Source organism: Babylonia areolata, chromosome 25 (assembly GCF_041734735.1).
Source record: "Babylonia areolata isolate BAREFJ2019XMU chromosome 25, ASM4173473v1, whole genome shotgun sequence".
Taxonomy (NCBI): Eukaryota; Metazoa; Mollusca; class Gastropoda; order Neogastropoda; family Buccinidae; genus Babylonia; species Babylonia areolata.
Window position 1 is genome coordinate 19,643,626 of NC_134900.1, and position 26,077 is coordinate 19,669,702.

The window sequence follows — 26,077 nt, forward strand, 5'->3', positions numbered from 1 at the left end:
CAGCACATCACATCATATCACATCATACAGTACAGCACAACATCACATCATACAGTACAGCACAACATCACATCATACACATCGCACAGTACAGCACAACATCACATCATACAGTGCAGCACAACATCACATCATACCACACCATACAGTACAGAACCACATCATATCACACAGTACAGCACAGCATCACATCATACAGCACAGCACAACATCACATCATACAGCACAGCACAGCATCACATCATACAGCACAGCACAACATCACATCATACACATCACACAGTACAGCACAACATCACATCATACAGTACAGCACAACATCACATCATACAGTACAGCACAACATCACATCATACACATCATACAGTGCAGCACAACATCACATCATACCACACCATACAGTACAGCACCACATCATATCACACAGTACAGCACAACATCACATCACACAGTGCAGCACAACATCACATCACACAGTGCAGTTCAACATCACATCATACAGTGCAGCACAGCATCACATCACACAGTGCAGCACAACATCACATCACATCACATCACACAGTACAGCACAACATCACATCACATCACATCATACAGTACAGCACAACATCACATCACATCACATCACACAGTACAGCACAACATCACATCATACAGTGCAGCACAGCATCACATCACACAGTGCAGCACAACATCACATCACATCACATCACACAGTACAGCACAACATCACATCACATCATACAGTACAGCACAACATCACATCACATCACATCACACAGTACAGCACAACATCACATCATACAGTACAGCACATCACATCATACAGTACAGCACAACATCACATCACACAGTACAGCACAACATCACATCACATCACACAGTACAGCACAACATAACATCACATCAAATCATACAGTACAGCACAACATCACATCACACAGTACAGCACAACATCACATCACACAGTGCAGCACAACATCAAATCACACAGTACAGCACAACATCACATCATACAGGACAGCACAACATCACATCACATCACACAGTACAGCACAACATCACATCATACAGTACAGCACAACATCACATCACATCACACCACACAGTACAGCACAACATCACATCACATCATACAGTACAGCACAACATCACATCACACAGTACAGCACAGCATCACATCATACAGCACAGCACAACATCACATCATACAGTGCAGCACAACATCACATCATACACATCACACAGTACAGCACAACATCACACCATACAGTACAGCACAACATCACATCATACAGTGCAGCATAACATCACATCATACACATCATACAGTGCAGCACAACATCACATCATACCACACCATACAGTACAGCACCACATCATATCACACAGTACAGCACAACATCACATCACACAGTGCAGCACAACATCACATCACATCACACCACACAGTACAGCACAACATCACATCACATCATACAGTACAGCACAACATCACATCACACAGTACAGCACAACATCACATCACACAGTACAGTACAGCACAATATCACATCACACAGTACAGCACAACATAACATCACATCAAATCATACAGTACAGCACAACATCACATCACACAGTACAGCACAACATCACATCACACAGTGCAGCACAACATCAAATCACACAGTACAGCACAACATCACATCATACAGGACAGCACAACATCACATCACATCACACAGTACAGCACAACATCACATCATACAGTACAGCACATGACATCACACAGTACAGCACAACATCACATCATACAGTACAGCACAACATCACATCACATCACACCACACAGTACAGCACAACATCACATCACATCATACAGTACAGCACAACATCACATCACACAGTGCAGCACAACATCACATCATATCACACAGTACAGCACAACATCACATCACACAGTACAGCACAGCATCACATCACACAGTACAGCACAACATCACATCACACAGTGCAGCACAACATCACATCATATCACATCACACAGTACAGCACATCACATCACACAGTACAGCACAGCATCACATCACACAGTACAGCACAACATCACATCAGACAGTGCAGCACAACATCACATCATATCACATCACACAGTACAGCACAACATCACATCACACAGTACAGCACAACATCACATCATATCACATCATACTGTACAGCACAGCATCACATCATACAGTACAGCACAACACCACATCATATCACATCATACTGTACAGCACAGCATCACATCATACAGTACAGCACAACATCACATCATAAAAAAGCAATCAACAAGAGAATGGGATGATTACCTGTAGCTGTACCTGTTGAGTGTGGACACATAGCTGGAGGTCCAGTTAGCAAGGCTCTGTCTGGCGGCCGGGCTGAGGGTGAAGGTCGTGCTCATGGTGGCTAGGTGTTCGTCACCCATGAAGAACTCATCATCCATGACCCGCACCGCCAACATCACCCTCTTGTCCTGCACACAAGTCCCTTCCCGTGTAACAGCCGCAAAATACCCGCCTGCTGGGTTATTTCCCCGGGTCATTCTCAGCTGGTCTTGAATGCCCCCCAACCCCACCCCACCCCAACACACAATCATATACAAAAACAGGCACACAGAACCAAGGACTGCCAGCGGGCAACTCATGTTCAAGGCGTAAAAAATGAACATTACATAGCACGAATGCTTAATTACCATGTCCTAAAAAACAGTCTGATGCTTTCAAGAATAAACAATGGATCTGCAAGGCATACAATATGAAACAAAGAGACGAGAGAAAGGAAGGACAAAGCAAGAAACAAAGAGAAGGATAGAATAGAGGGAAATTCTAGCACGGTTTCCACATGGTTATAGCTGAAAGAGCTATCGGCATGCCCACAGGGGATAATCACCAACAGTTTGCCTTCATCCATAAACATGCAGGTGGGAATGAATGGATGGGGAGGTAAGAGGATACGTGTATACTCTCACAGCTCACAGTTCATTTCAACCCACACTTTGCAGGAGATAAACCCGTCCACTTTCCCAACACAACCCTCCCACCCTGTCCCCTCACCCACAACACGTCTCACCTGAAAACCATCGAACTCCACCACCCTGGGATTGGAGACCCCACCGATGTCGCTACCAAAAGACACATGGTCTGTGTTGTCGTAGGGTCTGGTCTGCTTGTACTCGTAGAAGCAATCGTGAAAGTTGACCGGTCTTTCGAGAAAAAACAACAACAAAAAACATTACAATTCAAGGAACAAACAAATCCACGTCCTTGTTGATACCATGTGCGGAAGTATACTCATTTAAGTTTAATAATGAAACAAAAGGTGAGAAAAGAAGAACTCACTAAACGCCCCCAAGCCCCCATCCCCAATCACACTCACTTTATCACCTCCAAAATCCTCCCTTCACATGCACACACTTTTTTAAGTAAGTTTATTTCGCTGTCCTAAACAGCATTCCCACATATACACGCACGCACGCGCAAACACTGTCCCTGAGTTTCAAAAGGTGCAAGAATAACTATCATGCAGTGTTCTTCAACTTCTTCCCAATCTTGCGTGAGCAAGGATCCAAGCGGCAAAGGCCATAGAACACCATTGACAACAAAGCCAGTGGGATGCAGACTTCAGCACAGACTGGAAACTTTGCTCCAACTGTCAATACACACAGTCAACCCAAACACTGGATGACACAACAGTACATTCACACACACACACACACACACACCGTGCTGAGCGAAATGCACGAGCGATATAGTCTGCCTTGGTCGTTTGGCGGCAACGTTTTTCTTTCGTTTTTTTGGTTTATTTTTAACACTGATTAAAACTAAGTCCAGCTCACGCACTCTTGTTGCCGTTCTTTCTGTTGCATTCAATGAGACACGGCGACTTTTATGTGTGTGATTTTTTTACTCACTTGTGTAAACAAAGTGAGTCTATGTTTTAACCCGGTGTTCGGTTGTCTCTGTGTGTGTGTGTGTGTGTTTGTGTGTGTGTAAACTTTAACATTGCCATTTTCTCTGCAAATACTTTGTCAGTTGACACCAAATTTGGCATAAAAATAGGAAAAATTCAGTTCTTTCCAGTCATCTTGTTTAAAACAATATTGCATCTCTGGGATGGGCACAAAAACTTTTTATTTTATTTTAAAGAAGCCAAATGATATGCAAACTGAATTTACTGTTATATTTATATTTTTTTATTCTCTAAACTTGGCACTTTGATCTGATATTCTGACACAAAAACAAGAGCAGTCATTTTTATCATTTTTTGTTCAAACAGGAACTTTTTTTTGCTAAGCATGGAAGTTATATTTATTTTGCATGTCTTTGCTGCAGATAGTAAAAAAGGGAAATTAATCTGTAATTAATGATTGGGGCCTTAATTTGCTTTAAACTGATCTTTCTCATCTTAAACATTACATTCTGAAATTATACTCAATACATAAAAAGCTTGTGTGCCTTACTCTCAGTGTACATGGCTTTCACTTTCATCAATACGATGAGTGGACTTTATAGATCTATTGGCTGAGCCCTGAAGGTTATGGACAAAAATCAATTGCGTACACATATTTATACATATTCAAAGCGCGTGCTCATATATATTCTTCGCAAACGCGAACGACGCCATTTTGTTTCAAGTTGTTGACTTGCCCGTTCAATCCTATATTCAATGGACAATACACGATAACATGTGATGGAAAGTTGGAGAAGGAGACCGTTAAATATTTATTCAGAGAAAGATTTGTGAACGCCTCATCACTTACTGGATTATGCCCCAAACTGCCATAAAAATATCCACTCAATCAGTCGGAATTCACAGTTAAAAATAATAAACAATGAGAGTTAATACCCTTGAATTGATGAAACGTAAAAATTTCCAGTCTGGGCTTTTCTCAAAATGAAGTCCTTTTCGCATCATACGACGTTTAGAAGTACTTGTACTTAGATCTACATGTTATTAGTTTTAAAAAATACTCAATTTTCATATCAACTTTAAAACTATAAAACTAGAATGAACATAAAAGAGAAATTGAATCGACCGACTTGTACATCTATCTAGATCCAGAGAAAACGCCTAAATGTTGCAGTGTGATTGCGGCAATAGCCACGTCTGCTTTACCGCGGACTTAAAAAGAATTTGTAATTGCCCTTAAAGATTTTTTGAATGCCCAAGATACACCAGAATAATATGATTCAAACAGCGTTCTCACTGCGAATACCGCAATCGATTTATCGCCCTTTAAAAAAGCATGTTTAAATATTATATTTTTGAACGTCAGTTACGGAGCCACGATAGTGTAATGGGTAAAACAGTTTCTTCTCACCCTGAACACGGGGTTCGAATCTGCAGTTAGGACTTTTTTTTTCTTTTAACCCGAAGCTTTATAATAACAAATACAGAACACATTTTAACGATTAGATTTTTTTAAGTGTATCACAAATGAGTCTTGAAGGCCTTGCCTCTCTTGTTATTGTTGTTGTTGTCGTTTTTTAACATCCAGGCACCGAAAAGCTGGCATGTTTTGGATGAACGTTTTATTGAGAAGAAAAACACCTTGGCATTTCACAGGTAAAGTTAAAAATAATATCGGGGCAGTGCTTACTCATCAACTGACACGAGACATCGTGTGTGTGTGTGTGTGTGTGTGTGTGTGTACTGTGAAAACTGAAACAATACGTATCGAAATGTTTTGAAGTTTGCGACACGCATTTATCGACAATTTACCGAAGAAGGACTATGACCGCACTTTAGGGGATTGAATACACAATATATACCTACGCACATGTTGCACACACACACACACACACACACACACACATGGTGCACACACACATGGTGCACACACACACACACACACACACACACACATGGTACACACACACACACACACACACACACACACACACACACACACACACACACACCATTCCTGGGTACACTTTAATCAGATAAAATAAATGGCGAGGTGCAGTTTGTTTGACTTTAGATACGATGACATATAAAGCTTGGAAATGACACGTCCAAATCCAGACCGGTGGTGCAGTTGGCTCATATATACTGGAATTACTTCAAGAGGAAGTCTGCGTCCCCCTTCCCCCTCCGCATCCCCCCCCCCCCCCACACACACACACACACATGCACATACACACAAGCAGACTCACAACCCCATTCCCCCCTCCCCCTCCAATGTGGACGATGAAGATGAAGCACAAGACCAACAACGACGGCAATGAGTACGGCGACGACATTAATCAACACCAAAAACCAACAACAACCACAAACAACAAAAAATGATAACGATGCTGTTGACCTTACCCGGGTTTATCGATGCAAATGTCAAAGAAGACGTCACACGGCTGTTCAAAAAGACCCCCAAAAAACGTGTTGTCCTTGCACGTGCTCATGTAGGACAAGAACATGATTTCTAGTTTCCCTTTGCCATGGCACGGCTGTCAGAGACAGAAACAGCAACAGAAAAATCACTCACCATCAACGTCGTGCTGTAAATATCCCCATTATCGTCACCGTCATATTGTTCATCGAATAACGTCTGTTCACTGAGAGTGATATCAGACGAAACGGCATCTGTATCATCGTCGTCTTCATCATTATCGTCGTTGTAGTTAGCATCACCGCCGTCATCAAAGTCATGGTCATCATCGCCATTATCAGCATGAACGCCAATACCAAAATTGAGAGCAGTATCAGTCATTACTCTATGTCAGCATGATTTGCTTTTTGTTTGGGTTTCTATGTTTTGTTTTGTTTCTGTGGAACGTTGTTTTGATGGGGTAAAAAAAACAACAACAGCCGAAGCGATGGACATAAATTTTTTGTATGAAATGTACACGTCAGGTTAGAGTTGTCAGCCATAAAAAAGTTTGATGGGGTGGGCTTTTTCACCTATTTCACAAAGGATAAGTCATCATTTGCGCTACGGAGGGTTTGGAAAGCTTGGGAACTAAAATTTAAAGCTGTCACTCCTCCATGAAATAGAATTTCTTGTCGTAGTCATTTCTATTTTTGTCGTCTGCTGGCGAATTGTAAGACTGTATGGGAGAGGCAAAGTGTAGTTTATATTTCATATTTTACATGTTTGATAGAGAGAAATGGGGAGAACTGGATGCAAGGCCATCAGTGGTGTCCCTACGGTCTTGAGACTACGGGACAGAAGAAGAAGATGTGTTTATCAATCTTCAGCGAGTGCAGAGGTAACAAAGTTCAGTCACTGTGAATATTTCGTCGAGAAAGTTGCGGACAGTGTCGCCAATGGCGATCTGATTGACTGTGAGTTTGATGCAGCTGTGTGGTTCCTTCTTTTCTTTTCTTTCCCTTCTGCGGTGTCTGCAGAGTTCAGTCTACAGGAGTACACACTGCTGGTGGGGACCAATTGTAGTGTGTGTGTGTGTGTGAGTGTGTGTGTGTGTGTGTGCCTTATATTACGTTTCTTGATTTGTGTGTGTGTGTGTGTGTGTGTGTGTGTGCCTTATATTACGTTTCTTGATTTGCGCGCGCGCGCGCGATGTTTCTTAATTTTGTGTGTGTGTGTGTGTGTGTGTACCTTATATTACGTTTCATGATTTGTGTGTGTGTGTGTGTGTGTGTGTGTGTGTGCGTGTGTGTGTGTACCTTGTATTACGTTTCATGATTTGTGTGTGTGTGTGTGTGTGTGTGTGTGTGTGTGTGTGTGTGTACCTTATATTGTGTTTCTTGATTATCAGTCCATAAACTTTGACATCTCTTTAAACTGAAACAGATACTGATAGAGTATGTACTGGCAAAAGATACATTGCCTTATCACGGAATTATATTTTGCTTTTTTACTCTTATCTTGTCATAACATATTTCTCTGTGTACAGTGTAGTGTCACCTTTTTTCTTGCTCTCTTTTTTTCTACCTTAAGTATAATTATTGTCACACCAAAGTGGATTTTTCTACAGATTTTTTTTGCCAGGGACATCCCTTCTGTGGCCATTGGTTCTTTTATGTGCGCTAAGTGCATGCTACCCACGGGCACTCAGTTTGTTGTCTCATCGGAATGACTAGCGTCGGACCACCATCAGAGGCTAGGGGTGAAAATATTGAATAGTGCGGGATTCGATCCTGTCCGCTCAGATTCCCTCGCGTCCAAGGCTGACGCATGTCCATGTGTGTCTACAGATTCCTTGTTGATCCTGCATTTCTCTGCACTAACAAGTGTCCTGTCCAGTTCCTCGGCCAGCCAGTTCTTCGCCAAGACAGGTGGTTTTATTGTCCACGTCTGTGCATCAGCCGTGGCAAGGTGCTGTCACTATGGCTTTTCCACATGTGGAACGGCGGTGTGTGGGGGACCTGATGTTTAGTGAGCATGACAGACAGTCACGTGCAAGTGGACAAAAGACAGGTAGGTGTTCAGCATTGCATTGGATTGGCTTGGCTTGGATTGCTTTGCATTGTTTTGTATTGCATAGTACTGGATTGTGTTGTGTTGTGTGTTGTATCGTGTTGAACTGTGTTACTTTTTGTTCGGGCTCTGCAATGCAGCCCCACCCATGTTTTTGTCTGTCCAGTGTTCTTGCTCCTGTGTGCGAGTGTATTTGTTTTACGATCAAAGCAGAATTTTATTCAGAATTTTGCCAGGAAGATCCCTTTTGTTGCGGTGGTTTCTTTAATGTGTGCTAAATGCATGCAGCACCCGGGACCTCGATTTTTCGTCCCAACCGAATGACTAGCACCCAGACCACAACTGAAGGTCTAGTGGTGGGGAGGAATATGGTGGGGGGTGCGAAACTGCTGTCCAAAAATGGACTCAAACCCATCGACACTTGGGTCAGGTGCCTCACCACAAGGCTGCCGATCCACTGCCTGGTCTATTTGCCATTGAAAACATGGACAGTGGTGGATATCCGTGACTGTTTAAAAACGCATCGTGATTATTGAAATTCAAACCATTATTTTGTTTTGTTAGTTTGTCTTCGCCTGCTGTGTATACATACCAGGACTAGTTTTGTTGTGAGATGTGTGCAGTCTTGTATCAATGCTGTACATCATTAACTGTCGATGGTTTAATGTAAAACAAGAGAGGCAAGGCCTTCAAGACTCACTTGTGATACACTTAAAAAAAAATCCAAGCTTTTTATGTATTGAGTATAATTTCAAAATGTAATGTTTAAGATGAGAAAGATCAGTTTAAAGCAAATTAACTCCCCTAGCATTAATTACAGAGTAATTTCCCTTCTTTACTATTTGCACCAAAACGTTTGCAAAATAAATAAAACTTCCATGCTCAGCAAAAGAAGTTCCTGTTTGAACAAAAAATGATAATAATGACTGCTCTAGTTGTTGGGTCAGAATATCAGATCAAAGTGCCAAGTTTAGAGAATACAAATATATATATATAACAGTAAATGCAGTTTGCATATAATTAGGCTTCATTCTTTATTTTTTTTGTGCCCATCCCAGAGGTGCAATATTGTTTTAAACAAGATGACTGAAAAGAACTGAATTTTCCCTATTTTTATGCCAAATTTGGTGTCAACTGACAAAGTAGTTGCAGAGAAAATGTCAATGTTTACCACGGACACACACACACACACACACGCACACACACACACACACACACACACACACACACACACACACACACACACAACCGAACACCGGGTTAAAACATAGACTCACTTTGTTTACACAAGTGAGTCAAAAATGATATTGAAACAGTTCTTCACAGGTGGGTAGCTGGGTTTTTTTTCTCATTGCAATTACAGAAGTAAACAACAAAATAAACATCTCTCTCTCTCTCTCTCTCTCTCTCTCTCTCTCTCTCTCTCTCCAAGCGAATACGTTAATAAACAACTAGCAACTTACTTATATAAAGCCTTAAAAATATAGATATAAAATGCAAGTGAGTGTGTGTTTAGTTTTTCTCTCTGTTAAAGTCCGTGTGAATAAGAAATACCAACTGTAGCTAATGGTTGTTGTTCTCGTTCTCAGGTTACATCTGTATTGTTTAACATATATCTATACGTGTTATCTGCGATATGTTTGTTTAGTCCACACTTCATGAGGGGCTATGGCATGTATTCAATAAAACGTCCGTGCCCCCCCCCCCCCCCCCCCCGTGTCTGCTTCTCTCTCTCTCTCCCCCCCCCCCACACACACACATACACACACACACACACACACACACACACACACACACCGGCAGAGTTCCGAAGGTCTGCTCATGATAACAGCCGACAAAGAATACATTTTAAAAAAAAACATGTCAGTTGTACAACACACACACACACACACACACACACACACACACACACACACACACACACACACAACCACACATTCACGAGAGCACGCTCGCGCAGAGTTTTTCATAACACATATCCATAAGAGGGGTGTATACGGGAAAGGAGGGAGAAAAGGAGGGATGATAGGGGAGTGAAAGATATGGGACAGCGGAAAGGCGGGGGAGGGGGGGGGATAATCGTGAATGTGTGTCACCTACTCGCACCGCCAAAACATTCCTGGCTTTTTGATAAAATTAAATAAGCTACATAGCGTAGTGGCATGAAATCGTCTCTTGCACTGTCACGTCTCTCTCTCTCTCTCTCTCTCTCTCTCTCTCTCTCTCTCACACACACACACACACACACACACACACACACACACACACACACACACACTTACACACACACACACTTACACATACACATACACACACACACACACACACACACATACACACACACACTTACACACACACACACACACACACACACTTACACACACACACACACACACACACACACACACACACACATACACACACACACACACTTACACACACACACACACACACACACACACTTACACACACACACACACACACACACACACACACACACACACAGAGTCTTGAATGGCCCATTTTTTCATAACACATCCATAAGAGGGGATGAGACGGGGAAGGAGGGTGAAAAAAGAGGGAGGGAGGGGGAGGGAGACATGAAACTACAGCATATCTGATAGGCAGCAGCATAACCCAAGTCACCAGTCAGGCCTCGAGTGCATGTATATATATCAGTGTACCTGACAGAGTGGATCTTTTTTCTACAGAATTTGATGATGATGATGATTATGGATACTTATAATCATTTTGCCAGAGTACAACACTTTTGATGCCATGGGTTCTTTTTCAAAGCGCCGAGTGCGTGCTGTACACAGGACCACGGTTTATCGTCTCATCCGAATGTCTGGGCGCTCAGTTTGATTTTTCACTCAAATGTGGAAGAAAGGGCGAGAGCGGGAATCGAACACAGACCCTCACGAACACTGTAATGGCAGATAGGCACCTTCACCATTCTGCCACCTTCCAAAAAGCACAAAATGCCTGTTGTTCTACTGCCCAGAAAGGAGGACAGACAGTGCAAGGCAAACTTAACTGTTTGTTTGTTTGTTTGTTTTAAATAAGAGGTTTGTGTTTCTTTGTCTGACCAAGAGCAAAAACTGGGCGGCGAGAGTGGGGAAGAAAGCTGAGGGGTGTCAAGAGTGTGACAGTGATGGAGAGAAGAGGAGGTGGTATATATAGTGTAGAAGAAGAAGAGCGATTCTGCCTAGTTACATCAGACACGAATTGTGTACACCGCCCCCCCCCCCACCCCCACCCCCCGCCCTCCCCCCCTTTCCCCACTATACACACACAGATAGAAATATATCGAAACAGACAGTGCGACAGGGGAAGGTGCTTTTGCCCTCAAACCATCAGCCCCCGCCTCCCCCCCATCCCCCTCCCCTCTCCTCCACCCAACAGACCACCCATTTTGACGTCCCCCCCCCCCTCCCCACGGCAAGGTAGGCGACAGCGAGATGTTGGGCGTGACAATATTTCATCAAAAGCATACGTGCTTGGATACATACTGGTGGTGGTAATAACGTGTGCCAATACTATGTGTGTGTGTGTGTGTGTGTGTGTGTGTCTGTCTGTCTGTCTGTCTGTCTGTCTGTCTCTCTCTCTCTCTCTCTCTCTCTCTATCTTTCTCTTCGTTATCTATCTCTCACCCCGCCCCTTTCTCTATTCTCTCTCCCTCTCTCTGTCTCTCCCCCCTCTCTCTCTCCCCCCCCCCTCTCTCCCTTATTCCGTCCCGTCCCCCCTCTCTTCCCTCTCTCTCCCCCCGCTCTCGCCCCTCTCTCTACCCCCCATCTTTCTCTCTCCCTCTCTTTCTAACTAGGAAGGGGTGGAGAGTTGGCAGGCACGGCCCTGAGGGGTGGAGGTGGAGGGAGAGGAGTCGGGTGACTAGCGTTGCCAACAGAGGAGAAGAAAGAAACCAGACAGAACTGTTTGCCCTGTAATCAATAACACAGATATGAAACCAACGGAGCGGAAACACCAGAGCTGTGACTTAATAGATACGTTTAGGAGGGGGGGGGGGGCGTAGGGGGGGGAGGGAGGGGGTGATGGAGGGGTGAACTCCAACTAAAGCGAGGGGGAGGGGGGCTCAGTTCTGACTGGGCCAGGTTTGAACACCCAGTGGCCATTCCAGGCCAGTCTAGAGAGAGACACGAGGTTAATCTGGACTGACCAGGATTCAAGGACCCCGGTATAAAACACCCGCACCCAATCCTGCACCAACTAGAGTGGTACTAATAGGATACTACAGCAGTGTTGCTATCAGTGATGTTTGCTGTGTGACATCTGTGTGTGTATGTGTGTGTGTGTGTGTGTGTGTGTGTGTGTGCGTGCGCGCGCGCGTGCATGTATGTGTTTCTGTGTGTGTGTGTGTGTGTGTGTGTGCGTGTGTGTGTGTGAGTGTGTGTGTTTCTGTGTGTGAGTGTGTGTGTGTGTGTGTTTCTCTCTCTCTCTCTCTCTCTCTCTCTCTCTCTCTCGCTGTGTGTGTGTGTGCACAAAAAGAAAGAAAGAAAGAAAGAACTGAAACGGATTTGGCAAAACTCGGGGGAATCCCCCTGCAGGTAAAGTTCTTGTCTATATATTTGGAGCAAACGTGATGTTTACCTTAGGTGCGTTTATTTTCAAGACTGGCCTTGGAATCTCGTGCTCGTATGACTCTCGCTTCACAGAACAAGAACAACCCGCAGACACGCACGATCGTACGACTACGTTCAGAACTGGCTAAACGACTAACGCCCCTACCCCCACCCCCACCTCTACACACTCTATCCTGGGATGTCAGAAGAAATGGCTTTTCCTTATGTCGGGTCTCACAATTATTTTACCTTTTTCGAAAGCTTTCCATTTCACAAAGTTCGTGCATGTGTTGCAGTACCAGTGGCTGCTAGTTTTTTCAGTGTGTGTGTTTCAGAGAGAGAGAGGGAGGGAGAGAGAGAGAGAGAGAGAGAGAGAGTGTGTGTGTGTGTGTGATAGAGAGAGACAGACAGACAGACAGATAGACAGACTGGATTAGATTGGGTTGGACTGAATTGTACTGCTCTGCGTTATATTGTCGTCCCATGACAAGGAGGTAATGGAGAGCAGGTGTGACACAAAAAAATGCAGTAAGTTTCAGTTTCAATGAGGTGTTGAAGCCTTCGGAATTATCCTTATCCGCTACACTACTTCTGCAGAACACACACACACACACACACACACACACACACACACACACACACACACACACACACACACACACACACACACACACTGGTACAGATGCCCGACATGTGCATAACAAACTAAACGCGCTGGTCAAGCCTTGAGTGCCCACCCAAAATTTGGGAAATGTAATTATTGACAGAAATCAAACAAAATAAAGCAAACGCTTTCAAATACAATAAGATGAAAGATATGTACCAGGAAAATAATTGAAAATATGAACAATAAATGGACTAAAATATGAATATTAAATGGACTACGTCTAGAAAACCATCCACAAACGCGAGCGTACTCACACACGCGTCCGAATGCGCGCGCGAGCACACACACACACACACACACACACACACACACACACACACACACACACACACACACACACACACACACACACACACACACACACACACACACACACACACACACACACAGAAAATCTGATAAACCACATTTTAAAAACCATGACGTGTCTTCTTTGCCTGTTCTGTACCACCTTGTGGTTGGTACCTAGACGGTAAAACAACGTTGTTGGGGTGGGGAGGGGATGGTTTGGCTGGAGGCAATGGGTCAGGGGGTGGTTGGATGAAGGAGGGGGGGTGGTTGGCTGGAGGCAATGGGTCAGGAGGTGGGTGGATGGAGGAGGGGGGGGGGGTTGGCTGGAGGCAATGGGGCAGGAGGTGGGTGGATGGAGGGGGGGGGGGGGTTGGCTGGAGGCAATGGGTCAGGAGGTGGTTGGATGGAGGAGGGGGTGGTGGTGGCTGGGGGCAATGGGTCAGGAGGTGGCTGGATGGAGGAGGGGGGGGGGGTTGGCTGGGGGCAATGGGTCAGGAGGTGGTTGGATGGAGGAGGGGGGGGGGTGGCTGGGGGCAATGGGTCAGGAGGTGGGTGGATGGAGGAGGGGGGGGGTGTGTTGGCTGGGGGCAATGGGTCAGGAGGTGGCTGGATGGAGGAGGGGGGGGGGGTTGGCTGGGGGCAATGGGTCAGGAGGTGGTTGGATGGAGGAGGGGGGGTTGGCTGGGGGCAATGGGTCAGGAGGTGGCTGGATGGAGAGGGGGGGGGGGGGGGTTGGCTGTATCTTAAGACTTCAGTATTGAGTTCCCTCCATATATCTACTGACTGTAAATCATCTATCATCTTTAAAACTCTTTCTTGTGCTCCCTGATTATTCACATGCTTATAATTGTGGTAGTCTACGTTGGGATTCATTACTAAATTCCAGTCCCCTCCCATTATGACGTTAGAAATTTCTTGCTCTTCAACTTTTTTCTGAATTTCTTTTTTTTTTAAAATAGGGTCATCTCTGTTAGGGCCATAAAGGTTTACAAATAGAATTTCTATATCAAATATGTTTAAGACCAAAATTATATAATTACCATGAGTATCTGTAATGTTTTGTTCGTTTTTTTTTGGGTTTTTTTTTGTTTTTGTTTTTTTGTTGTTGTTTTTTACTGAAAGTTTTTTTTCAGCAAGATAGCTACTCCTCGTGACCTAGAATTATAAGATGAAAAAACACATTCATAACCCCATTCAGCCCTTATTTGTCTCTCCATCTTTTTTGTAAAGTGTGTATCTTGTAAAAATAAAAAATTAAAAAAGACTGAATATTGTTTTTGTCTTAAGTATTGTAAAACATCTTTCCTTTTTTGAAAAGCACCTAGCCCCAGGCAATTTAAGGATGATATTTTTAGACTATTCATGAGTGAATTGTGTATTGGACCACACATATTGCACCGTTAATATTTCAAAAACAATGTTTTCCACCTGTACCATTTTTTCTAATCTAAGAAATAAAAAAAAGAACAAGAACGATAATGAATTCCTTGTTCTGTACAAACTGAAGCATCAGACACTCAAATATTTGGCGAAAATCAAATGAAATATATGAAAAAGAAAGAAACAAGACAAACTATTGTCCATTCACACAAAAATACACATACATTGGCAAAGAAGAAAAACAAACAAACAAACAAGCACAAGCAAACAAAAAACAGACACCGGTTTCCCTCTGACCATCCTTGGCGATCAGGGAACACAACATCGCACAACTTTTCATGTTTGATTTCATAAAGCCGTATTTCACGAAACTCCCTCCCATTCTCGTGGAAAGTATTTTTTACAAGATGTGTGTGTGTGTGTGTGTGTGTGTGTGTGTGTGTGTGTGTGTGTGTGTGTGTGTGTGTACCTCTATGCGCGTGTGTGAACAAAACTTGTAAAAAATCGTGTGAGCGATTTTGTCTTCTCTTTTTCTCTCTCTTTGCAGATTTTTGAACAAATCAGCAAAACTCAAAACAACTAAGACAATATTCACATAACATTCGTGCCAGTATGTTCTGATTTTTTAACTCACTTCATGCACGCACACACGCGTGCTTCATTTTTTATTTGACACAATGAAAGAGACAGACACAAAAACGACAGAGGCCGTCAGAAAAACAACAGGGCACATAAATCACAACATTCGCATAAACCCAACGTGCTGGTGAGGCCTCGCGAGCCTGCCCTAAATTGTGTCAGATTGTAATCATAAAGCGCTTAGAGCAAAACTATTTGATTGGGCACTGTATGAATAAACATATGATGATGATGATGATGATTACTATCATTAACATGAAATAAAATGTTCTAGGCAGTCGCATGCCAATAATTTGTTTTTGTTCGTTCATGAATTATGCGGTAAACGATAGATGCGCCGAGCTGTTGTACGCTTCTTTTCTACAGAGAGGTGAGGACGAAACGTAAGACGCTACGGATGAGCAGTGACAACCGCTTTCTATGCTTTCCGTTGTGCTCAGTCGCACTTGTGCAAATAACACATCACAAAACGCATGTACGCAAATAAACTAGGTCAGTTCTAAATCCATACATACCACCACTTACTCCGTTAAGTTTTGGTTACAAGGAGTGAGGGGAGGGGGTTGGGGGGAGGGGGGGGGGGTGCGTTAAAGCTTGCAGACTGATCCATATACGCTACACAACAATCTGCTTTGAGAAACAAAAAAAAAAAAGAAAAGAAAGGAAAGGGAGTATATACCTCACCTCTTCTTCTTCCTCCTCTTCTTCTTCTTATGATTATCATTATTGTTGTCCATATCTTCATTATCAATATCATCATATTAATGTGACTGTTGTTGTTGTTATTGCCACAGGGACAGACGGGAAGACTAGACAGTGCCCCAATTTTTTATCCTTATGTTGTTGTGTTTTTTAGTCCCTCTCTCTCTCTCTCTCTCTCTCTCTCTCTCTCTCTCTCTCTCGCTCTCTCTCTCTCCTGTTTTTGAATCCACGTCCTTCATTCAGTCAAAAGACACCAACACCCTGAACGAAGCTCAGACAGACTTTCCTCAGATCTATGGTCACAGTTTTAATCTACTATCTCGGCTGTCAAAGCAGTTCCTTTTTTTGTCTTTGTCTTTTTCTTCTTCATTTTTTACCTGAACGTAATATAATTTTTTTTTTTTTATTAAAACTCCCATTCATCACATACAAAAGAGAAATGTACAACCAGCCAGCCATTTTATTTATGGACCTTGTCATCAGCTCCATATGTAATGTGTAATGTGTGGCGCATATTCAAGTGAGCATACATGTTGATATGCTGTATGTGTGGACGTGCGTGTGTGTGTGAGTGTATGTACAAGCACTTACATGAATATGCATATATGTATATTTGTGTTTTGTATATCATGACTTCCAGTTCATGTCTGTACTTTTTATGTACGATCCCCCACCCCCAGTAATCCTTGTGACCCCGGTACACTTGGTAATAAAGTATTGTGTTCAGTTATGTTCTGTTCTGTACTGTTCTATGGCAGCCACATTTGGACGGTGCTTAAAATGCGGCAGGCCTACAACAGTCGGGATAGTCAGTGTATAAGCAAAACAAAACCAAAAAAAAGAGCAGCAGAAAGAAAGACTTTTCATTCTGGTCAATCGACCGACCCAGTTTTCCTCAAAAAAAAAAAAAAAAAAAAAAAAATCCCAGCCTCGTATCGCATATCTTGTGTGTGTGTGTGTGTGTGTGTGTGTGTGTGTGTGTGTGTGTGTGTGTTCATCTGTGCCCTTTGGATGTATGTGAGCTGGGGAGGGTGGGGGGCGGGTAAGCATTGAGAAGCAATGATTTGTGCCCCTTTGTAGGAACCGAAAGCCACTGTATGTTTTCGGTGTTCAATGGAGATCGTGTCACATCATTCCCTCTAACTCGATCATACTCGCTGTGATGTCATGTGGGGAAAAAAGAAGAAACCAGCTGTTTTTGTTGGTATAAATTTATAAATCTGTAGCCACTGAAGGAGCACGGGGTTCCAACCATAACTTGGGCTGTTTGTTTATTTATTTATATATCTATTTGTTCATTTGTTTATTCATCTGTGTTGCATGTAGCCCAGTCGACCACACTATGTCATATAAGGGCATAAGACTGTACATATCCATCTCACGGAATCTGAAAATACAAAGAAAAGAAATAAAGAAACTCATGGAAAATAAAATCAGGCACATGTACGGTCACATTACTGCACATAAACCTAGGAGTTTGCCTCTAATGTTCACCATTCAGTCAACGTTTTATCAGAAGGTAAAATCAGACTAATCTGAACGTGACAAAACCTAGTACACAAAGTTATATATAAGAACAGGCATACAAAGCAAACCAATTGCCAGGGGGTTCCTCAAACGTCCTCGGCGGAAAAAAAAACATTTAGTAGCGCTCAATTATAAAGTCCCGTGAGAAAAAACACATTCAAAGCATTCTATTGGGAATGAACCAGCTAAAAATGTACACACCTGTAGTGTAAGTTGTACAGAGTGGTTGTCTCCGCGTTTCTGCGTAAATAAGATTACAACACGCGCTGTTTGCTCTTATGCTCAAGGTAATTGATCTCAAGAGCAAACGTGTGAACTTTTAGTCCACCTGTAGTCTGACATCAATCCTCTTATGAGAAGAACAAAAACGTTATCATCGTCTGAATCAGGCAGCCAATTAGCTTGCAGTACTGTGGAAAATAATGCATGCGGTCAGTTATTCATAATCAGCCACTTGAGATGTAGCCTATGCCTCTGAGTGTGGCAAATTAATATGTATGTTTCTGTTTTGTTTAAAAACAAACTGATAAAGCAATGATGGAACCGAGTCACGATTAACCTTAGCACCATTGAAGTAAACTTCTTAAATAATCCTTCGTAATTTTTCACAGTTGTACCTTTTAATACACGTTTTGAAATAATGAAACCAACAGAAAAGGTAGTACCAGTGACCTTAAAGTGGTCCTTAACTTTTTTACCATCGCAGAACCTTTTTTTTTTTTTTATAACGTTTCTTCTCTTTGTGGGTATACAACTTGTGCTCAATTAATTCAGAAGCAAATAGGTATAATAGCGGTGGACCCCTCTTCCCTTCTCAAACTATTCAGTTTCAGATGGCAAATCCAGATTTGGATGAAACGATGTGACCATGAACTAACAGTGAAAATACAGATTTTCAGAATTGCTTTTTGTCTGACTTGTGTTTACCCGAAATTTGAAAATATAAGTTGTCAAGTCACTGATCGCATACTTCTCCCCTTTATAGATAAGAAAAAATGTTTTGGGTTTTCTTTTTTATTAGGAGGTATTGTTTGCTGTTCTTGTCACTGTGCGCACATATATGTACAAGTACACGAGTGCGTTTACAAAAACATATGCACACAGAATGCACGAGCACACACACACACACACACACACACACACACACACACACACACCACACCACACCACACCACACCAAACCACACTTGCGTGCGCGCGCGCACACGCGCACACACACACACACACACACACACACACACACACACACACACACACACACCACACAACACCACACCACACCACACCACACCACACCACATTGACACAACACAACACAACACAAATCAACACAAAACACACACACACACACACACAGATACTCACCGACATCAGCAAACACCCAGTTGCTGCCAACACCATCGCGAACCAACGCCCCCCAAGGCCACCCATGGTGAACAACCGAAAGTCTGGACTAGTCTCAGTGTGTATCAGTACAAACGTAGACTTACCGAAAGCCTTAACTGGTCTCTGTATTATGTATCAGTACTAACATGGAACTGTCGAAAGCCTTAACTAGTCTGTGTATGTATCATTACAGACGTCTGCTGCATTACTGGCTCTCCACCGCCTGCACCGCTGTATTTCTATTGGCCATTCTCCATTGCAGCCAAGACGGTAAACCAGCCATCGCCGCGATCTTTTGACAGACTCGCTTCAGTGGGCGGGATTACATGTTACCCCTTCTTTTCTTTCCTACAGCCACACACACTCCAGGGCCCGAGGTACCACGCCAGCTACTTTGCATGAGATTCGATGGCAGTATTTCTTCTTCTTCCGGGTTCCATGTATACGAGTGGGCTTTTACGTGTATGACACAAGCACAAGAGCGCAAGATGATTTATTGTCCTATTTTTTGTGTGGTGGCACACAGTTGAATTCTATATAGTACAATATAGACATACATACGCCATTCAGCTTATTTGCATACGCTCAGAAGGACGGCACAACTTCAATGTCTCAGCTGCATCAAATACCCATGCGCCCGCCATCAGTCTCAATTTCACACGGAGAAATCTGTTGTGATAAAAGAAATACAAATACAAAATATAAGAAATTACTAAAAACACGTAAAGCGACCTTCACACACAGTAGATCACAATGATAAATAAGCCCATAAATGAAGGAGAGTTTATAACATAGATAGATAATCAAATATATAAATAAATGACAACAACAATAACGAAAAAAGGGTTAAACAGTTATGGTAATAATAATAATGATGATGATAGTAACAACAACAGTAATAATGATAACAACAACAATGATACTACTACTACTACTACTGCTGCTACTACTACTACTACTACTACTACCACCACCACCACCACCACCACCACCACTACCACCAATGATAATGATAATGAATTGATAAATTAAGACTTGGCACAAAATGGAATTAAAATACAACACTCGATACCCAAAAACTGACAGTAGGCAACTATACTCCGTTTTCGGGGACGTGCAGGCTGCGCTGAGCTGAATATGTTATTGTGTCCATCACTCACCGAACGCTGACTGACGTAGATTACAGGATCTTTAACGTGCGTATTTGAACTTCACACGAAGGGGTTCAGGCACCAGTAGGTCTGCACATATGTTGAACTGGGAGGTCGGCCGAATAATCTCCACCCGTAAACCTACCAGGTGTTCTGAAACGAAGGATCGAACTCATGAAATGGTAACGTTTAGATATGGATGGTAGAAAAACGCGTATTTATCATCCTCTGCGACTTTTTTCTTTCCACTAGTTATTCATTTATTTATTCATTTACGATATTTACTTACCCTTTTCGTGTGTTTGATTTACAAACAACATGAAGTTATGGTTTCTGGCGAACCCCCCCCCCCCCCTCTCTCTCTACTCCCTTTTCTATCTACTCCCTCCCTGTATCTCATAATTTGATTAACAAATGAGCGGGGACCACACACACACACACACACACACACACACACACACACACACACACACACACACACACACACACACGCACACACACACACGCACAGAGCAAGAGAGAGAGAGAGAGAAGCTTTGTATTTCCCAGTACAATTTCGTGCAGGGGAAAAAAAATAAGAGTGGGAATTTTAAAACAACAACAATAGAATGTGTATTTATGCGTACATGCGTGTATCCGCGCGCGCACGCATCTGTATGTAAGCACACGTGTGTGCGCGCTTGTGTGTGTGTGTGTGTTGTGTGTGCAGTGTGTGAGTGTGTGTGTGTGTGTGTGTGTGTGTGTGTGTGCGTGCGTGCGTGCGTGTGTGTGTGTGTGTGTGTGTGTGTGTGTGATAATGTTGTTTTTTGTTGCTGTCTTTGTGTTTTAGAATGCTGCTTAGGAAATGTTTCCTGTTAAGCCAAGTATGCATGTATGTGCGTGCACTTATACACTTATGCTGGGGCAGGGAAAGTGGCAATGAAACGAGAGAGAGAGAGAGAGAGAGAGAGTACAAACATCCATCACTGGTTATGTGACGTACGTGTGCGAGTTTCGCATACACTTTGTTCTCCTAAACCTGCCCCTGTCTTCTCCGTCATTGTGTCAGCAGGGTCTTTCGCCTTCACATTCATCTTCATTTCGCCCAGGCGCTCACACTGGTTTTGCCCACAGATGAGATCATGCTGACAGAAACCTTTATCAACTGCTAAAACAGACTCAGGCCATGCAATTTGCACGGACCGTACAACGGAGCATGTTACAGGGACAGATGAACGTCAGTGATAAGAAAATTGAAATTGAAACTCAGTCTGCATTAAGTCTTCTGAACTATAATGCTGCTGAAGAACACGAAAAGCACAAACCCATTCATACACACACACACACACACACACACACACACACACACACACACACACAGAGAGAGAGAGAGAGAGAGAGAGAGAGAGAGAGAATGCGAATATGAATACGAATGTTTTATTCAACAAAGGCCTTTGCCCCCTTGTGAAAGGGTATGAACAGACATCTTCAATCTTGTCATCTTTTATTTTTTCAAGAAAATACCATGTCAGCGCAATGACTCTTTTTTTAAACGCTTTGTGCAAATAAAGACGCAGATTTCTGACATTATCAGCTTTTGTAGATGACATCAATGACTGACCTCAGTCTGGAGACATGAGAGAGAGAGAGAGAGAGAGAGAGATGTTTTCCTATCCTTAAAAAAGATTAGCATGTGTTGATACCATTCATTAACTGAATCAAGATGCATTTGAATGTTTTTGACACTGTAGTCTGGTGCAACAAGGCACATGTGTAACGGGCGTACCAGTGCGTCCTGTTGTGAATTGTGACTGGTATGCATACTGTGCCTTCAGAGAAACGTCAGGAAACGGAACTGTGATTCTACGATAGAAAATGAAATGGCCAGTAAGAGTTCTGAAGGAAATCCTTAATCGTGGTGAGCCTGTGTTTTCTGTGACAGGAAGGCCATCACTGATTGTTGTCTGATTTGGGTTGGGCGATAGATTTGTTACTGAGATTTGCCTCCACTTGTATTCGTGCATCCGTCTGTGTCAAATTGACAAGCTGTGTGTTTTTCACTCCAGTAGGTTTTGAACCCATATGCTGACGAGCGCGCAAACTGAACAGAATATCGGCTCGATGTGTTATCTTAGTCCGTGTCACACACACACTCTCACGCACGCACTAAGGCATGCGCAAACATCACACCAACAACAATACAGCACACACACACACACACACACACACACACACGTATTTGCCCCCGTCTGAAATGGCACTACATGCTAGATGTCAATTAACGGAAGAACACACATACTCAGTGTGCCTCACACCACCTCCCCTCCCATCTCTCATTGAAAGTTCATCGCTATAACCACACTGCTAATGTGCTCCTCCACTCGGAGAAGACAACGATGATTTATCGTTCTATAACGTACAAATGCGAGAGCTTTTTTTTCTTCTTTTTTTTTAAGACTGGTAATGTATTAAAATAGATCAAGTGACATTTTGCTCTGAAAGATCTATAATTTGAAAAAATGAATATCTTTGAAGCGCCCAGGTCGGTGGCTCGCCGGTGTAGCAGCCTGTTCGCACTCCCTTTGGTTCCCCCCCCCCCCCCCCCCCCCCCCCCCGATCAAGTCTGGCTGGCCCAGATTAGCCCCCCTGGATCTATGTATAGACTCGCCTGGAATGGTCCTCCGGGGATAAACTTGAATTGGTCAGAACTGCCCCTGCCCCTCTACCCCCCCCCCCCCCACCCCCCCCCCCCCCCCCCCCAACCCCCCGCCCCACGCTACCCTGCTGGATTTTACCCACATTTTTATGGATATGGAAGTCATTGTACATTGAAATGTGAGTTGTTGTCACGATTCGCCTTGCAGGTTTGATGTGCACGCTCCGTTCCTTTTTTACTTATTAGTCTTTTAATTAACCAAGTTTTTATTGTGAATGGTGTCAACGTCTCTGCCATGACCTGGACAACACCGTGGTATCTTTTTCGTCGACTTCTGGCCATGGATAACAGAAATACGTTTGAATTTCTTTGGTCTCTTTCTCTTCTCTGTGTCATGGCAAGATCGCCAACAACTGTGAATGATCTCTTCGCACGGCCTGCCAGTGTCAATGTGTCGTTTTGTCAGTTTCCGTGCACTCTTCCAGCACAAGTGCACCCACATGACACCAACAAACACAGTGTTTATTCCGTGGCTTACTCTCGGGCACAGCTCATGGATGATCAAAACCAGTGTTCATCTTCTCTGACGACGACCAGCGCCTCCCCATCTTCTTCCTCCCTGTCATCATGGACTTGCGCTCTCTGCACCACACTGTGCCGGCGCCTTCAGGGACTAGGGATTCATTCCCGCTGCCTGCCTTGTCTCAGGAAGCCTGCCAGGAAGAAGCGTCCTTACAGAGGAGGTCGTAGGAAGCAGGGCAGGAAGATTTCTGTTTGGATTTCCAGCCGTACCCGCCCACCGACAGTAACTGTAAGTCTGTTCCATCTCTCTCACTCAATCATTCTCGGAAATGTAACCTTTCTAATCTGATCAAGATCGACACCACTATTTCCGCCCAAGAACATTCCGATTCTTTTAAAATAATGTGTCTTAACACCCAGTCGTGCAGAAACAAAACAGATGCAGTGTGTGACTTGATCATCAGGGAAACTGTGATCTTGTGTTTTTAACTGAGACATGGCTTAGATCTACTGGTGATGAATGTGATATTGTTAATGTGATCCCTCATGGTTTTACTTTGAAATCTGTTCCTAGAGAGACTGGTGTAGGTGGTGGACTTGCTGTTTTGTTTAGGGACAGTTTAGCTTGCAACATACAAGTTTCTACTCAAGACCTTGATTTTAAATCCTTTGAAGTGTGTGGAACTCGGCTGTGCTACGAGAACCAACATGTTACATTCCTCACAGTCTATAGACCACCACCAAACAAAAAGAACAAACTTTCGAACAAAATGTTTATCGATGAACTTTGTGATTTGCTGGATTGTTTTATCTCATGTGATAACATTTTTATTGTTGGTGATTTTAATTTTCATTTTGATTCAACTTCTGATGCACATGTTGCTTCTCTTAAAAACAACAACTTGACAACCATTGTTTACAACAGCTTGTTAAGGTTGCCACCAACCGTCACGGTCATACATTAGACTGGGTCATAACAAACAGTGAGAACAGTGTGACAGATCTTCTTGTTGTTGACAACCTCATCTCTGACCACTATGTGATATCATTTAATCTTAAGCTCATAAAGCCAGTAAAAATAAAGAAAAATGTTTACTCACGCAATTACAGATCTTTAAATGTTAATCTTTTAGAAGCTGATGTTTCAGAAGTATTTGCCACCAGTCTGTACACCAGTGACCTGATCACATTTTACAACACTTCCCTCCAGGAACTGCTTGATAAGCATGCCCCTCTCACAATGCATGTTGTGTTCGATCGTTTATGTGCACCCTGGATGTGTCTTGAAATCAAGATGGCAAAAACAACAGCGTCGCTCCGCTGAGCGAAAATGGCGAAAGTTTGGTCTGGAAATTTTCAAGCAGATATATGCTCACTTACGCAATGTTGTAAACCAAATGATCCGCGATGCTAAAAAGAAATACGTGTGAGACAGAATTACTTCTTCTTCTTCTTCTCCTTTCCGTTACACGACCAACATCGACTTGCCGATGACTCTGTCGTGGTTCATGCATGCTGGGTATTTTCGTGTCTCCATAACCCCCCGAACACTGACATGGATTACAGGATCTTTAACGTGCGTATTTGATTTTCTGCGTGCGTATACACACGAAGGGGGATCAGGCACTAGCAGGTCTGCACATATGTTGACCTGGGAGATCGTAAAAATCTCCACCCTTTACCCACCAGGCGCTGTTACCGAGATTCGAACCCGGGACCCTCAGATTGAAAGTCCAACGCTTTAACCACTCGGCTATTGCGCCCGTCCCGCCTGACGCTGATTCCTCCAGAGTTATGTTTCGCTTGGCCAGTCAGATGATGGGGAAGGATGTCCGAACTGTTCTGCCTAGCAATATACCCTCTGAAAATCTAGCTGATAATTTTTTTTGATTATTTCACTACTGAAATAGAGATGATTAGAAGTAGCTTCGATTCTCCTACTGATTTTGGCGAATCTGATTCTTTTAATGGAACACAGTTCACTATATTCCAGACAGTTACCGAGGAACAGGTCAAAGATGTCATCCTCAAGATGCCAAAGAAATCATGTAGTCTCGTTCCTATCCCACATTCTATATTTTACCAATGTTTAGAAGAATTACTGCCTATTATAACCAATATCTTGAATATATCCTTGACCTCAGGTGTTGTACCACAGTCCTTTAAGCATGCCTTGGTGTGTCCCCTTTT

General features: G+C 43.1%; 1 protein-coding gene across 1 annotated transcript in view; it reads right to left on the minus strand.

Annotated features, from left to right (window-relative positions):
- LOC143299430 (uncharacterized) overlaps positions 1-19,917 on the minus strand; it is a 41,052-nt gene extending 21,135 nt beyond the window's left edge. Inside the window, exons 1-4 of the mRNA XM_076612625.1 lie at positions 19,559-19,917; positions 6,343-6,476; positions 3,100-3,232; positions 2,337-2,503 (exon numbers count right to left, since the gene is read on the minus strand). Coding sequence (XP_076468740.1) covers positions 2,337-2,503; positions 3,100-3,232; positions 6,343-6,476; positions 19,559-19,624 — 500 coding nt within the window. The 5' untranslated portion in view covers positions 19,625-19,917. The remainder of the gene's footprint in view (positions 1-2,336; positions 2,504-3,099; positions 3,233-6,342; positions 6,477-19,558) is intronic.
- Between the last annotated feature and the right edge of the window lie 6,160 nt (positions 19,918-26,077).